Source organism: Hemitrygon akajei, chromosome 21 (assembly GCF_048418815.1).
Source record: "Hemitrygon akajei chromosome 21, sHemAka1.3, whole genome shotgun sequence".
Lineage (NCBI taxonomy): Eukaryota > Metazoa > Chordata > Chondrichthyes > Myliobatiformes > Dasyatidae > Hemitrygon > Hemitrygon akajei.
This window is the reverse complement of record NC_133144.1, coordinates 177,968-191,638: the sequence shown is the minus strand read 5'-3', so window position 1 is coordinate 191,638 and position 13,671 is coordinate 177,968. Positions and strand designations below refer to the sequence as shown.

The following is a 13,671-nucleotide window of genomic DNA, read 5'->3' as shown; positions in this document are numbered from 1 at the left end:
CACATCTACACCAGGTGCATCGAGATGCAGTTCCTTAGAGACCATGTTAGGGAACTGGACCTGCACTCGATGACCTTCGGTTTTTTAGGGAAAGTGAGGCAGTGATAGATAGGAGCTACAGGGAGGTAGTCACCCCAGGGCCACAGGAGACAGATAAACGGGTGACTCAGAAAAGGGAAGGTGGAATGTCAGATAGTGGAGAGCACCCCTGTGGCCATCCCCCTCAACAGTAAGTACTCCATTTTGAGTACTGTTGAGAGGGATGACCTACCTGGGGGAAGCAACAGCGGCCATGACTCTGGCACTGAGTCTGGCCCTGTGACTCAGAAGGGTAGGAAATTGAAGAGGATGGCAGCAGTATAGGGGACTGTTTAGACAGGGGGACAGATAGCCAATTCTGTGGACACAAAAAGGAGACACAGATGGTAGTTTGCCTCCCAAGTTCCAGGGTCTGAGATATTTCTGGATGCATCCATAATATCCTGAAAAGAGAGGGTGAGCAGGCCATCTTAGATTGGGTGTTGTGTAATAACCCAGATTTTATTAGGGAGCTTAACATAAATGAACCCTTAGGAGGCAGTGATCACAATACGATTGAATTCATACTGCAATTTGAGAACAAGAATCACAATGGAATAAAGGGAATTATAGAGGCATGAGAGAGGAGCTTTCCCAGGTGGATTGGAGGAGGATACTGGCGGGGATGACAGCAGAGCAGAGGTGGCTGAAGTTTCTGGGAATAGTTCACAAGGCGTAGGATAGATATGTCCAACAGAGGAGGAAGTTCTCAAATGGCAGGGGTAGGCAGTCATGGCTGACAAAGTAAGATAAGAACTGCATAAAATCCAAGTAAAGGGCATATAAGGTAGCAAATTTGAGTGGGAAGTTGGATGATTGGGAAGCTTTTAAAATCCAACAAAAGGCAACTAAAATAGCTATAAGAAGGGAAAAGATGAAATATGAGGGCAGACTAGCCAATAATATAAAGCAGATACCAAAAGTTTTTTCAGTTACATGAAGAGTAAAAGGGAGGTGAGAGTTGAATTTGGACCACTGAAAAATGAAGCTGGTGAGGGGACAAAGAATTGGCAGATGAACTTAATGGATACTTTGCATCTGCCTTCACTGTTGAAGACCCTAGCTGTATGCCACAGGTCCATGAGTGTCAGGGAGCAGAAGTGAATGCCATTGCTTTTTCAAAGGAAAAAGTACTAGGCAAACTCAAAGGTCTTACGGTGGACAAGTCACCTGGGCCAGATGGATTACATCCCAGAGTCCTGAGAGAGGTTGCTGAATAGATAATGGATGCATTGGTCATGATCTTCCAAGAATCACTTGATTCTCACATGGTCCCAGATGACAGGGAATTGCAAATGATACTTCACTCTTTTAGAAGGGAGGGAGGCAAAAGAAAGGAAATTATAGGCCAGTTTGCCTCACCTAAGTGGTTGGAAAAGTGTTGGGAGTCCATTATTAAGGATGAGGTTTCGAGGTATTTGGTGACTAATGATAAAATAAGTCAAAGTCAGCATGGTTTCTTAAAGGGAAATCTTGCCTGACAAATCTGTTAGATTTCTTGAAAAAAGCAACAAAAACAGGGTGGACAAAGAAGAGGCAGTGGATGTCATTTACTTGGATTTTCAGAAGGCATTTGATAAGGCGCCACATATGAGGCTGCTGAACAAGATAAAATCCTTACAGGACATGGATAGCGGAATGGCTGACAGGCAGAAGCAGCGAGTGGGAATAAAAGGGGCCTTTTCCAGTTGGCTGCCAATGACCAGTGGTGATCCTTGGGGGTCAGTTTTGAGACAAGACTCGTGCAAGACTCCCAGAAGGTTAATTTACAAGTTGAGTCTGTGGTAAAGGCAGCAAATGTAATGTTGGCATTTATTTCAAGGGGAAAAGAATATAAAAAAACAAGGAGATAACTCTGAGGCTTTATAAGACCCTAGTCAGGCTGCACTTGGAGTGTTACCAACAGTTTTGGGCCCATATCTCAGAAAGAATGCGTTGTCATTGGAGAGAGTCCAGAGCAGGTTCATGAGGATGATTCCAGAAAGAAGGGGTTAATATATGAAGAGCATTTGGTAGCTTTGGGCCTTTACGCACTGGAATTTAGAAGAATGCTAACGGGGGGGGGGGGGGTATACCTCATTGAAGCCTACCAAATGCTGAAGGGACTAGATAGGGTGTATATGGAGAGGATGTTTCCTATGTTGGGGGTGTCCAGAACTAGAGGGCGCAGCCTCAAAATTGATGGACGGCCCTTTAGAACAGAAGTAAGGGGGAAATTTTTTAGCCAGTAAGTAGTAAATCTGTGGAATGCTCTGCCACAGATTGCAGTGGAGGTCGAGTCCGTGCCTATACTTAGGGCGGAAGTTGATCGTTTCCTGATCGGTGAGGACACCCAAGGATATGGCGAAAAGGCAGTTGTATGGGGTTGAGTAGGATCCGGGATCAGCCATGATGGAATGGTGGAACAGACTCAATGAGCTGAATGGCCTAATTCTGCTCTTATGTCTATGGTCTTATGGTTTTATCTCTAATAATCTCTGATAACCAAGTCCCTCCTGGCCTTTACATGTGGCTTATCCTAGCAGAACCATTTCTACTGACAGAAGAAGTGACAAAGGCAGGTTACTGGCACCTTAAAACCAGTGGCTTTGGGCAGATTGGAATTTGTCAGTCATGGTTGGCAGCTCATTTCGGGAAGGAAAACTCTGATCTCAAACGTCCTCTTGCTTTGTGGCTATACCCACTCATAGAGAAGGTTTCGGGAGTAAAACCTGAGGAAAAATCCAGAGCTGGAAACGCTACAGCAGTCCTACGTTGAGTTCAACACTGAATGGCATCTTCTGCGATTGCACTGGTACTGAACTGTATCGGGCTCTGCTGTGTCTCTGGATTCATCATCTGCATGAAGCGGGGTAGCCTACTGCTTTGGCAATAGCTTTCTCTTTATAGCGTACTGTCCTGACTTGCATATCACACAGACAGCTAGGAAGTAATATCTATGGTTGCCCCCAACTGCAGCATCTGCAGAAACTCTTGTGATTATAAGTCTGGTGATAGTAACTGGCTTGAGCATTTTTACTGAACTTAGTGGATGAATGAATTTCAGAAAGGCATCAGTGAATGTGTAAAAGTGACCTCTGCATAAAACCAGATGAATAAATCTTTACTTCATTCAAATTGGAGTTAGATGCCGTTGTTTGCTTGTACATACAAAGTGACAGTAAATGACAACATTAAACATGCATTCAGATAAACACATAGCAACAAGACAAGGCAGGCCACATTGAGAAACAAACTAACCTTCCGGTTGGGTGGCCACTTTGAAAGGAGCAGAGCTCTCTCCCGCTCCATGCTTATTGTGAGCAACCACTCGGAATACATACTTCACATCTGGCATCAGCTCTCCAATCGTCACTTCTAGATCGCCCGGTCGACTAGTATTTTCCACACGTTCCCTATTGGGAAATATCACAGCAGAGTGTTTTTACAACTCATCCATCCAAATGGAAGTGGTGACCTGTCCCGAGGTGGTGGCTGCTCCACATTCAATGGCAGCAGTGTCAAGTATTAAGCTCCATTTCTACCCAGCTCTCTCATTATTCTAGGGGTCAGGAGAAATGTGGACTGCACGGTTATGGAAACAGGCTCATTCTTCAGAGTGGTGTTAACTGACACCCAGTTTCAGGTTTTCCAGCATGAGTAAGATAACAGTTGACATATATATTCCATTGGGCTTGAATAAAATTATCAGTGTTTCCAAAAAATAATTACTTTCCCAGCTTTGAATGTGGTGTATGAATCTGAAATAAGGACAAGCTGTTTTTCCCCAACAGAACCACACAGAATGCTTTTTGGGTGAAAAAAACTGGGAAGTGGATAGATCCCAGGAGATAGCAGTACCAGAAAGCATGCACACAGGGTAATACCCTCAGCCCAGTGCAGGGACGGTGATGGGGCGAGGTGGGGGGGGGGGGGGAAGTGGAAATATGTTGACACTTAAATGTTACAGGCAGGAAGAAAGGGCAATGATACCAGAAGGAATTCTGGGTGACCGTACAAGTTGGAGGAGCTGTGTCAAGTTGTGCAAGACTCATTCAGGTCACAGTCAAAGCATATCATTATAGATGGTGGGATGTTGTTGGAACCATAGAGACAGGCAGCATGACTATGATTTATTAGAATTTATCAAGTGAATAAATGCTTAGAGTTACAGAGAAAAGTCCAAAAAAATAGAATGATTCTTACTGTCAGAGAAGGTAAATAACCAGAAACTCTACTAGCTGTGAATGACGAACTCGGGATTATCACTGGGCAAAGGACTACGGCTTTTCGCACAAGACAATGAACAAACAGGATAATTCAACTAATGAGTTGAGGCTGGACAGCAATTTTAAAACAGTATTAGATACACAGTTGAAAGGAAGAATATGGACAGATTAGGAAAAAAAAACATCAGGGAAATGGGATTACAGTTGAGAGCTCCATTTCAGACTTAATACTGTTAAAGTGTTGCAACTGTTAAAATGTCATAAGAGCAGCAGCTGATCTGTGCCCAGCTAGATCCCATAGCAACACTGTGATAATGACCAAAACATGTAATGTTAGCTTTGATTAAATATTGCTCAGGACACAAGAGTGGACATGGATGATATTCCCTGCAAGCTGGCTTACAAACACTTGTAAGGAACACTTGTTTTATTTACCTAGAGATACAAAGCAGACCAGACCATTCCAGCCCAATGAAACACACTGCCCTGCAACCCACCAATTTTAACATCAGCCTAATCACAGGACAATTTACAATGAACAATTAATCTACTAACTGCACATCTTTGGACTGTGGGAGGAAATGTATGCATACATGGGAAGGAATGTACAGAGGACACCAGAATTGGACTCCAAGTTTTGACACTTTGAGCTGTATTAGCGCCGTGCTAATCACTATGCTACCATGGTGCCCACTTGTTATGGCCATGAGATCCCCATCAACATGTGCTGGAGGGTTGGCCTAAATTATGTGGTGAACTCCTTGAGTGGGCTCTGAGCCAGATGTGGTGCTAATACCACTGGCTCATGTTACACAATACCACCAAGTCACATTAATTCAACCCAGCACCAGATAAAGGGGTCACTCTAGAAACTTGCCACTTCCTTTCTTCTGAGCTGATTCCTTGAAATAAGTACTAAATATTACAAATGTTAATCCATTCACTTTGGGCAATACTCACGCTAACACTTCACACATCTGACAATGACAGCCTTTTCCCAGTCAGGAGCAGGAGGAGGAAACACTGGGGAGCAGTGCTATTGGAGTGCAGTGAATACAGACTGGGTTGACATGCTTTAGGCAGGAAGCTCTCAGTGTTAGTATGCCACATAACCAGAGGGCAAGGGTTGCAGAACACCTACCTGTTGGCACCATCCTTGGCGTAGTACACGGAGTAGGCGAGGATCTCTGCATTTGGCTCAGCAGGTGGGCGCCATGCCAGCTTGATGAAGCGCGTGGAGACAAGGAGAGCCACCACATCACGGGGAGCAGAGGGCAGCAGTCCAGCAGTGGCCGTCGCTAGATGGTCAGCAGTGGCACTTGTCAGTGAGGTGGGGGGAAATGTCGGGATGGGAACATCTTGGTGCACAGGAAGGGATGGTGGGATGGACGTCAGACACCACAACACACAAAACAAAAATAAAAAATAAAAAAAGGAGAAAAAGTAAAGAAAATAAACCAAACTAAAGCACAATGGGAACATAAAATGAACAGACGTAGAAAGGGCAAATGGGCAGCTATCTGCTGAACTCAAAGGGAGGCACACAGACATACATAAAGCAGCAGTCCGTGAGGACACAGGCACACACACCCAGGGAGGTACACAGACATACATAAAGCAGCAGTCCGTGAGGACACAGGCACAGAGTAACGTACACCCAGGGAGGTACACAGACATACGTAAAGCAGCAGTCTGTGAGGACACAGGCACACACACCCAGGGAGGTACACAGACATACATTATAGCAGCAGTCCGTGAGGACACAGGCACAGAGTAACGTACACCCAGGGAGGCACACAGACATACATAAAGCAGCAGTCCGTGAGGACACAGGCACACACACCCAGGGAGGTACACAGACATACATAAAGCAGCAGTCCGTGAGGACACAGGCACAGAGTAACGTACACCCAGGGAGGTACACAGACATACATAAAGCAGCAGTCCGTGAGGACACAGGCACACACACCCAGGGAGGTACACAGACATACATTATAGCAGCAGTCCGTGAGGACACAGGCACAGAGTAACGTACACCCAGGGAGGTACACAGACATACATAAAGCAGCAGTCCGTGAGGACACAGGCACAGAGTAACGTACACCCAGGGAGGTACACAGACATACATAAAGCAGCAGTCCGTGAGGACACAGGCACAGAGTAACGTACACCCAGGGAGGTACACAGACATACATAAAGCAGCAGTCCGTGAGGACACAGGCACAGAGTAACGTACACCCAGGGAGGTACACAGACATACATAAAGCAGCAGTCCGTGAGGACACAGGCACAGAGTAACGTACACCCAGGGAGGTACACAGACATACATAAAGCAGCAGTCCGTGAGGACACAGGCACAGAGTAACGTACACCCAGGGAGGTACACAGACATACATTATAGCAGCAGTCCGTGAGGACACAGGCACAGAGTAACGTACACCCAGGGAGGTACACAGACATACATAAAGCAGCAGTCCGTGAGGACACAGGCACAGAGTAACGTACACCCAGGGAGGTACACAGACATACATAAAGCAGCAGTCCGTGAGGACACAGGCACAGAGTAACGTACACCCAGGGAGGTACACAGACATACATAAAGCAGCAGTCCGTGAGGACACAGGCACAGAGTAACGTACACCCAGGGAGGTACACAGACATACATAAAGCAGCAGTCCGTGAGGACACAGGCACAGAGTAACGTACACCCAGGGAGGTACACAGACATACATTATAGCAGCAGTCCGTGAGGACACAGGCACACAGTAACATACACCCACACAACACAACGAACAGTGTAACACAAAATCCAGAAGACCGAAGACATGGGAGCAGAATTAGGCCATTTGGCCCATCGACTCTGCCCCATCATTCCATTATGGCTGATTTATTATCCCTCTCAACCCCATTCTCCAGCCTTCTCCCTGTAACTCTTAATGCCCTTTACTAATCAAGATTATGCTTTAAATATACCCTTCTATATTTATCATGAATTTCAATGTACTGTAACCGCAAAGTTAACAAATTTCACAACATATGCCTGTGATTTAAACCTGTTTCTGATTCTGATGGCTTGGCCTCCTCTGCTGCCTGTGATAATGAATTCTACAAATTCACCACTCTCTGGCTAAAGAAGTTCATCCTCGTCACTGTTCTAAATGGAAGTCACTCTATTCTGAGGCTATCCCTAAACTGCCTCACTATTGGAAACACTGATCCTCACCCACTCTTTCTAAGCCTTTCAATACTTGATAGGCCACTACAATACACACCTAGAGTACAGAACCTTCTAATGTCACTCAGCCCAAAATACTCCGATTCTCAGGTTCAGTGGTTTACTGACCCATCCCCAGGGATTTATGGATCGCTCCCCACTTCAGGGTTTACTGACCTCTCCCCATCTCAGGGTTTACTGACCTCTCCCCATCTCAGGGTTTACTGACCCATCCCCTGCTCAGGGTTTACTGACCCATCCCCAGCTCAGGGTTTACTGACCCCTCCCCTGCTCAGGGTTTACTGACCCCTCCCCTGTTCAGGGTTTACTGACCCATCCCCTGCTCAGGGTTTACTGACCCCTCCCCAGCTCAGGGTTTACTGACCCATCCCCTGCTCAGGGTTTACTGACCCAACCCCAGCTCAGGGTTTACTGACCCCTCCCCAGCTCAGGGTTTACTGACCCATCCCCTGCTCAGGGTTTACTGACCCATCCCCAGCTCAGGGTTTACTGACCCATCCCCTGCTCAGGGTTTACTGACCCACCCCCAGCTCAGGGTTTACTGACCCACCCCCAGCTCAGGGTTTACTGACCCATCCCCTGCTCAGGGTTTACTGACCCCTCCCCAGCTCAGGGTTTACTGACCCATCCCCTGCTCAGGGTTTACTGACCCACCCCCAGCTCAGGGTTTACTGACCCATCCCCTGCTCAGGGTTTACTGACCCACCCCCAGCTCAGGGTTTACTGACCCATCCCCTGCTCAGGGTTTACTGACCCACCCCCAGCTCAGTGTTTACTGACCCATCCCCAGCTCAGGGTTTACTGACCCCTCCCCAGCTCAGGGTTTACTGACCCATCCCCTGCTCAGGGTTTACTGACCCACCCCCAGCTCAGGGTTTACTGACCCATCCCCTGCTCAGGGTTTACTGACCCATCCTCAGCTCAGGGTTTACTGACCCCTCCCCAGCTCAGGGTTTACTGACCCCTCCCCAGCTCAGGGTTTACTGACCCATCCCCAGCTCAGGGTTTACTGACCCCTCCCCAGCTCAGGGTTTACTGACCCATCCCCTGCTCAGGGTTTACTGACCCATCCCCAGCTCAGGGTTTACTGACCCCTCCCCAGCTCAGGGTTTACTGACCCATCCCCAGCTCAGGGTTTACTGACCCATCCCCAGCTCAGGGTTTACTGACCCATCCCCTGCTCAGGGTTTACTGCCCCATCCTCAGCTCAGGGCATACTGACCCCTCCCCAGCTCAGGGTTTACTGACCCATCCCCAGCTCAGGGTTTACTGACCCATCCCCAGCTCAGGGTTTACTGACCCATCCCCTGCTCAGGGTTTACTGCCCATGCCTCTGCATGTCTGTCTATGTATACCCAGCATTAAATGACCATGGGATAGAGAAAGCTAACTCTGCAGAGTAAGTTTTCTACCACTTGAGAAGGGACTGGAACTCAGTGTGCACTCATCCCTGGGTGACAATGATGCCGGCTGGAGTAAAGCCCTCAGGTTATGACTCCCTAATGCTGCCCAAATAAAGCAAGATGTTCTGAGATCACAACAGAAACACCAGAAGGCATCCTGGGCTGACTTTAAAATATTTAATATGATCATGAGCACATGAATTAAAAGTAACCTATTTCCTTCTCCTAGGGGCATCTGTGGTCAAATTCAACTACAAGAGGAATAGAATAGATATCTAAACATACCCAATCTTTAACATTAAATCTGAGGTGTTTACTTTGATCATATAGGTAATTCAGGAGTAGGTTCCCTGACCAGGGAACTTAAAAGATAATTCTGTATTGTGCAGTAAAAATACAAATGAATTCTATCATCAGAACTCAGTATTACTAACAGGCATCTGAATAAGCACTGGAATCATCAAGGCATGGTAAGCTTAGGGACGAGCAGATATGCAATGGTCGGCATGGACACTGAAGGGCCTGTTTCAGTGCAGTACAGTTCTATGACTCTTAATGTTTCTGTGTCTAGTGTGACAGAGTGGATATTATACATTATGCATACATGCTTCCTAATATCCACGGACTCAAACAGTCCTTCCAAATGGAGTAGCAAAGCTCTTGCTCTTCTTCAGATCTAGTCTACTGCATTAGGTGTTCCTGTCCACTGGAGAAACCAAACACAAACAGGGTGACCATTTTGCAAAGCACCTTCTTTTAGTCTGGACAGAGAACCCCAAGATCCTAGCCACCTTTCACTTTAATTTTCCATCTTACACCCATGCTGATGAGCATTTCAGTCTCTGTCCAGCTACACTGTTCCAACTAGGCCAATTATAAGCAGGAGTGACAGCATTCATCTTCAGGTGTCAGTATGAAATTCAGCAATTTCAGGTAAGTCTGGTCTCAGTTCTTTGACAGGTTATCCATCTACATTTTCACAGGCTTAGAATTTCTAGTTTTCTGCATTTGGTTTCAGATTCATTATCTGACAGAGGCATTCCCTTTACTCCTCTCCCTCTAACTGTCCTCATGAACACAGGAATCACCTCAGCAACCCTGATTCCCTACCAGTATATTCTCTACAGCTTAAAGCTCCTGTTCTCAGTTACCATCAGGTAGGAGGTACAGAAACTTAAAGGCACTCACTTAGTGATTCAGGAACAGCTTCTTCCTCTCTGCCATCCGATTCCTAAATGGACATTGAACCCACGAACACTACCTCACTTTTAAAAAATATATAGTATTTATGTTTTTTGCATGATTTTTAATTTATTCAATATACATATACTGCAATTTATTTATTTATTTATTATTATTATATAATTTTGTGGGGGGGTTTTCTGCATTATGTATTGCACTGAACTGCTGCTAGGTTAACAAATTTCACATACATACCAGTGATAATAAACCTGATTCTGATTCACTCTTTTTCTCGCTTTCCCAATTCTGATGAAGGGCCTTCAATATAAAACATATCTACTTTCTTTGCTGAGGATGCTGCCTGACCCGCTGAGTGTTTCCAGCATTTTCATTATTAATAATTTTTAGCATCTGCAGTTTTTTGTGGATTTTCATTAAACTCATCAAATTCTTGAAGCATTAGTGAAGTATTTGTCTGTACGCTTTGATATACATGTGATAGATAAATAAATGAATCTGAACTTGATGCAAAGGAAAACCATTGCCATTTGCACTGCTACAGATATCCTTATTCTGTTTGTTTAATGCAGGCTTTCAATGACCCATCAACCTCGGAGACTGCAGTGCATTTCTTGGCCCCTATGACTTCACATCACTGTAACAGGCAGCTGTAAAATGCCACAACAATCTCAAACTCCAAGAGATCGATATACACTTTCAAATCAATAGTTCAATATGGTCACCATTAAAATACCTCTAACCTGCTTCTATCAGTTTTATGGTAAACAAACTAATTCACTGGCCTCCAAATTTTGAGGCAATATTGCGCACAAAAAGCAAGCCAAAGACTGAAAGGGATGGCAGTGGGGAAGTAAACTATATCACAAGAAATTCTGCAGATTAACACTGACACGAAATGCTAGAGGATGTAAATTTACCCTCTGCTGTGTGAACAAGTATGCAGTATTGTAAGATCTCAGGTAACTGTATCACACATTTAGTGTCAAAACCAAAGGTAGTTATTTACCCCAATTATCTAAACTAAACTTTAAAGTTGTAAATTCACAGCACCTCAATGAGAAAGATTGGGGAGAAGTTTGGAGTGATGACAACTTTTTTTGACACCAGTCTGTACTGCAACTGGGTCTGGGAATGGCTGGAATTGCACACCATCATTCAGCAGCTTCAGAATAGAGACACTTGTCTGTTTGTGGCCAAATCTGAAGGGATCTCCGCACTCCCTCCACGTGAGCAAAGCTCTTGTAAAGTCAAATAGGATCACATATGATCAATGCTGCTCCCTGCGTTTTCCCAGAATTGCCCCAAATTGAAGATTGTACCCACATATGCATGAAATCTGTACTGCAATTCAGGGAGTAGATCTTTCTTGAAAATGGCTATACTTATAAACCATATAACAATTACAGCACGGAAACAGGCCATCTCGGTCCTTCTAGTCTGTGCTGAATGCTTACTCTCACCTAGTCCCACCGACCTGCACTCAGCCCATAACCCTCCATTCCTTTCCTGTCCATATACCTATCCAATTTTTTTTTTAATGACATTAGTGTACCAGGTCCTCCACTTAGTAACAACATTCTTGTCAGGCAGAGTCACAGTCAGCCAAGCAAGGCGACTACACTCCAGTGAGTGACTAGGTCTCATTGTATGCGCATACTATAGCCATCTTCTACGGGTGGCACTTTTCTGGAGAATACAACCCTGTTTTCATGGGAGAAGTTGATGTGGTTTCTACTTTCTCCATCTTTAAACAAGCTGGGTTTTCTGTGTGAATTGCTGCAAGTCACTTGCCTGCCCCATCTTCACCTCACAAAATGCTGGAGGAACTCCGCATGGGAGGCAGCATAAATTGAAAAGAGTAAAAAGTCAACGTTTCAGGCCGAAATCCCTCATTAGGACTGAAGATTGGTAATGAAGATTCTGTATTTAATATTGTATCCTCATGGCTAAAGGAGCTTCCTGGGAAATGAATCATAAATTGTTACCATGGGAAAGATAAAACAAAGGAGGTCTCATTACTGTGTAATATTGACTTCTTGTAAAAGGGTCTTCAATCAGTCGTGCTCACAGCAGAAAACAATAGCTGTCTGTGTACAACACTAGACTAGATCTTATAAGATTTCCAGACCATCCTTATTGTAGTATCAGTCGGCAACAGCACTTGGTTTTGGACAAATCATATCGAGGAGCTGCGCTCTTTGCCTAGTCTTGGTAGTGTAGGCTCTTTCCTTCCTACTACACTTACTGAGATTCAACAATCATCCCTCCCTTCAACAAGAGGCTCCAAAATCACTTCTGATAAAGACACTAGAGGAGAGCAGCTTAGGGAATGGATATCAGAACAGCTAATCAATACACAGAAATTTATAAAGGGAAGTTAACAGATAATCAATACACTGAGGAATTACATGAATGGGGTTAGATTCATCTCGACACAGAGTGTTTTGGTTATACTTTATACTCACTCTCCTTTAAGGACACAATGCTTTATCTGTCATTCTTTCCTATTTTTAGTACTAAAACAGAGCTCAAATACACAGTAGTATTTATTGCACTACGTTTCTGCTACAAATAGTACAGCAAATCCAATCAGTGTAAATCCATTGCAGATCAATGATCAAATCAACCTGACTCTCCCATGTACGTGAAGTACACATGTTAGTCAACTCATTAATATCACAATGTACCATTACAGTAGCACATGGCTGGCAGGGCTTCAAATGGATCATGTGCTTTTTTCAGTCAGTTACTGTGAGAAGTTTTACATTTAATACCCAGTATCTATGGTTAATGGAGTGAGGGTACCATAATTGGACTATCAGCATGATGCCTCATCTAATTGCATTCTGATCACCGTTCCATTTGGAATTTTATTTCCTTCCCTTGGATTCCTCTGAGACTGTTAACTGCTCTGGATTCACCTATTCTGATTTTTCATGGCTGTGTTATTGCACTAGGACAGTGTCAGATTCAGCTCTGTGTTCATGGGCACAGAGACATGTCAGTCAGTGGAACTGCACCATAGTAGATCACAGATCATGGGGAGTGGCAGCTGGATACAAACATAGAACAAGGAACAGGCCCTTCAGTATTACTACTGACCATGCCAATCCAAACTCATCCTACCGGTCTGCACATAGTCTATATCCTTGCATTCCTTGCCTGTTCACTTGCTCTTTGACCTGCTTCCACCACTTCCCCTGGCAATGTGTTCCATGCACTCACCAACCACTGAAAAAAAACTTGCCTCCTTAAATCTCCTGTTAACATTCCCCCTCTCACTTAAAGCTATTCCATCCAGTATTTAACATTTCTATCCTGGTTAAAGGACTCTGAACATCTAGCCTGTCTATGCCTCTCAAAATGTTACAAACCTCTATCATGTGTTCCCTTCACTCAATAGAAAACAATTCAACTTTGTTTATACTCTTCTTTAAGCTAATACTGTGTAATCCAGGCAAACTGCTGGTGAACCACTTCTGCACTCTCTCCAAAGGCTCCAGGACTGCACCCAATATTCCAAGTGCAGCCTAACCAAAGATTT

The 13,671-nt window shown here is 44.8% G+C and overlaps 1 protein-coding gene across 1 annotated transcript in view; it reads right to left on the bottom strand.

Moving 5' to 3' along the window:
- Positions 1-13,671, bottom strand: part of LOC140714508 (neogenin-like) — a 209,133-nt gene that overhangs the window by 96,466 nt on the left and 98,996 nt on the right. The window contains exons 8-9 of the mRNA XM_073025803.1: positions 5,428-5,584; positions 3,319-3,473 (exon numbers count right to left, since the gene is read on the bottom strand). Of these exons, the coding sequence (XP_072881904.1) occupies positions 3,319-3,473; positions 5,428-5,584 (312 nt within the window). The remainder of the gene's footprint in view (positions 1-3,318; positions 3,474-5,427; positions 5,585-13,671) is intronic.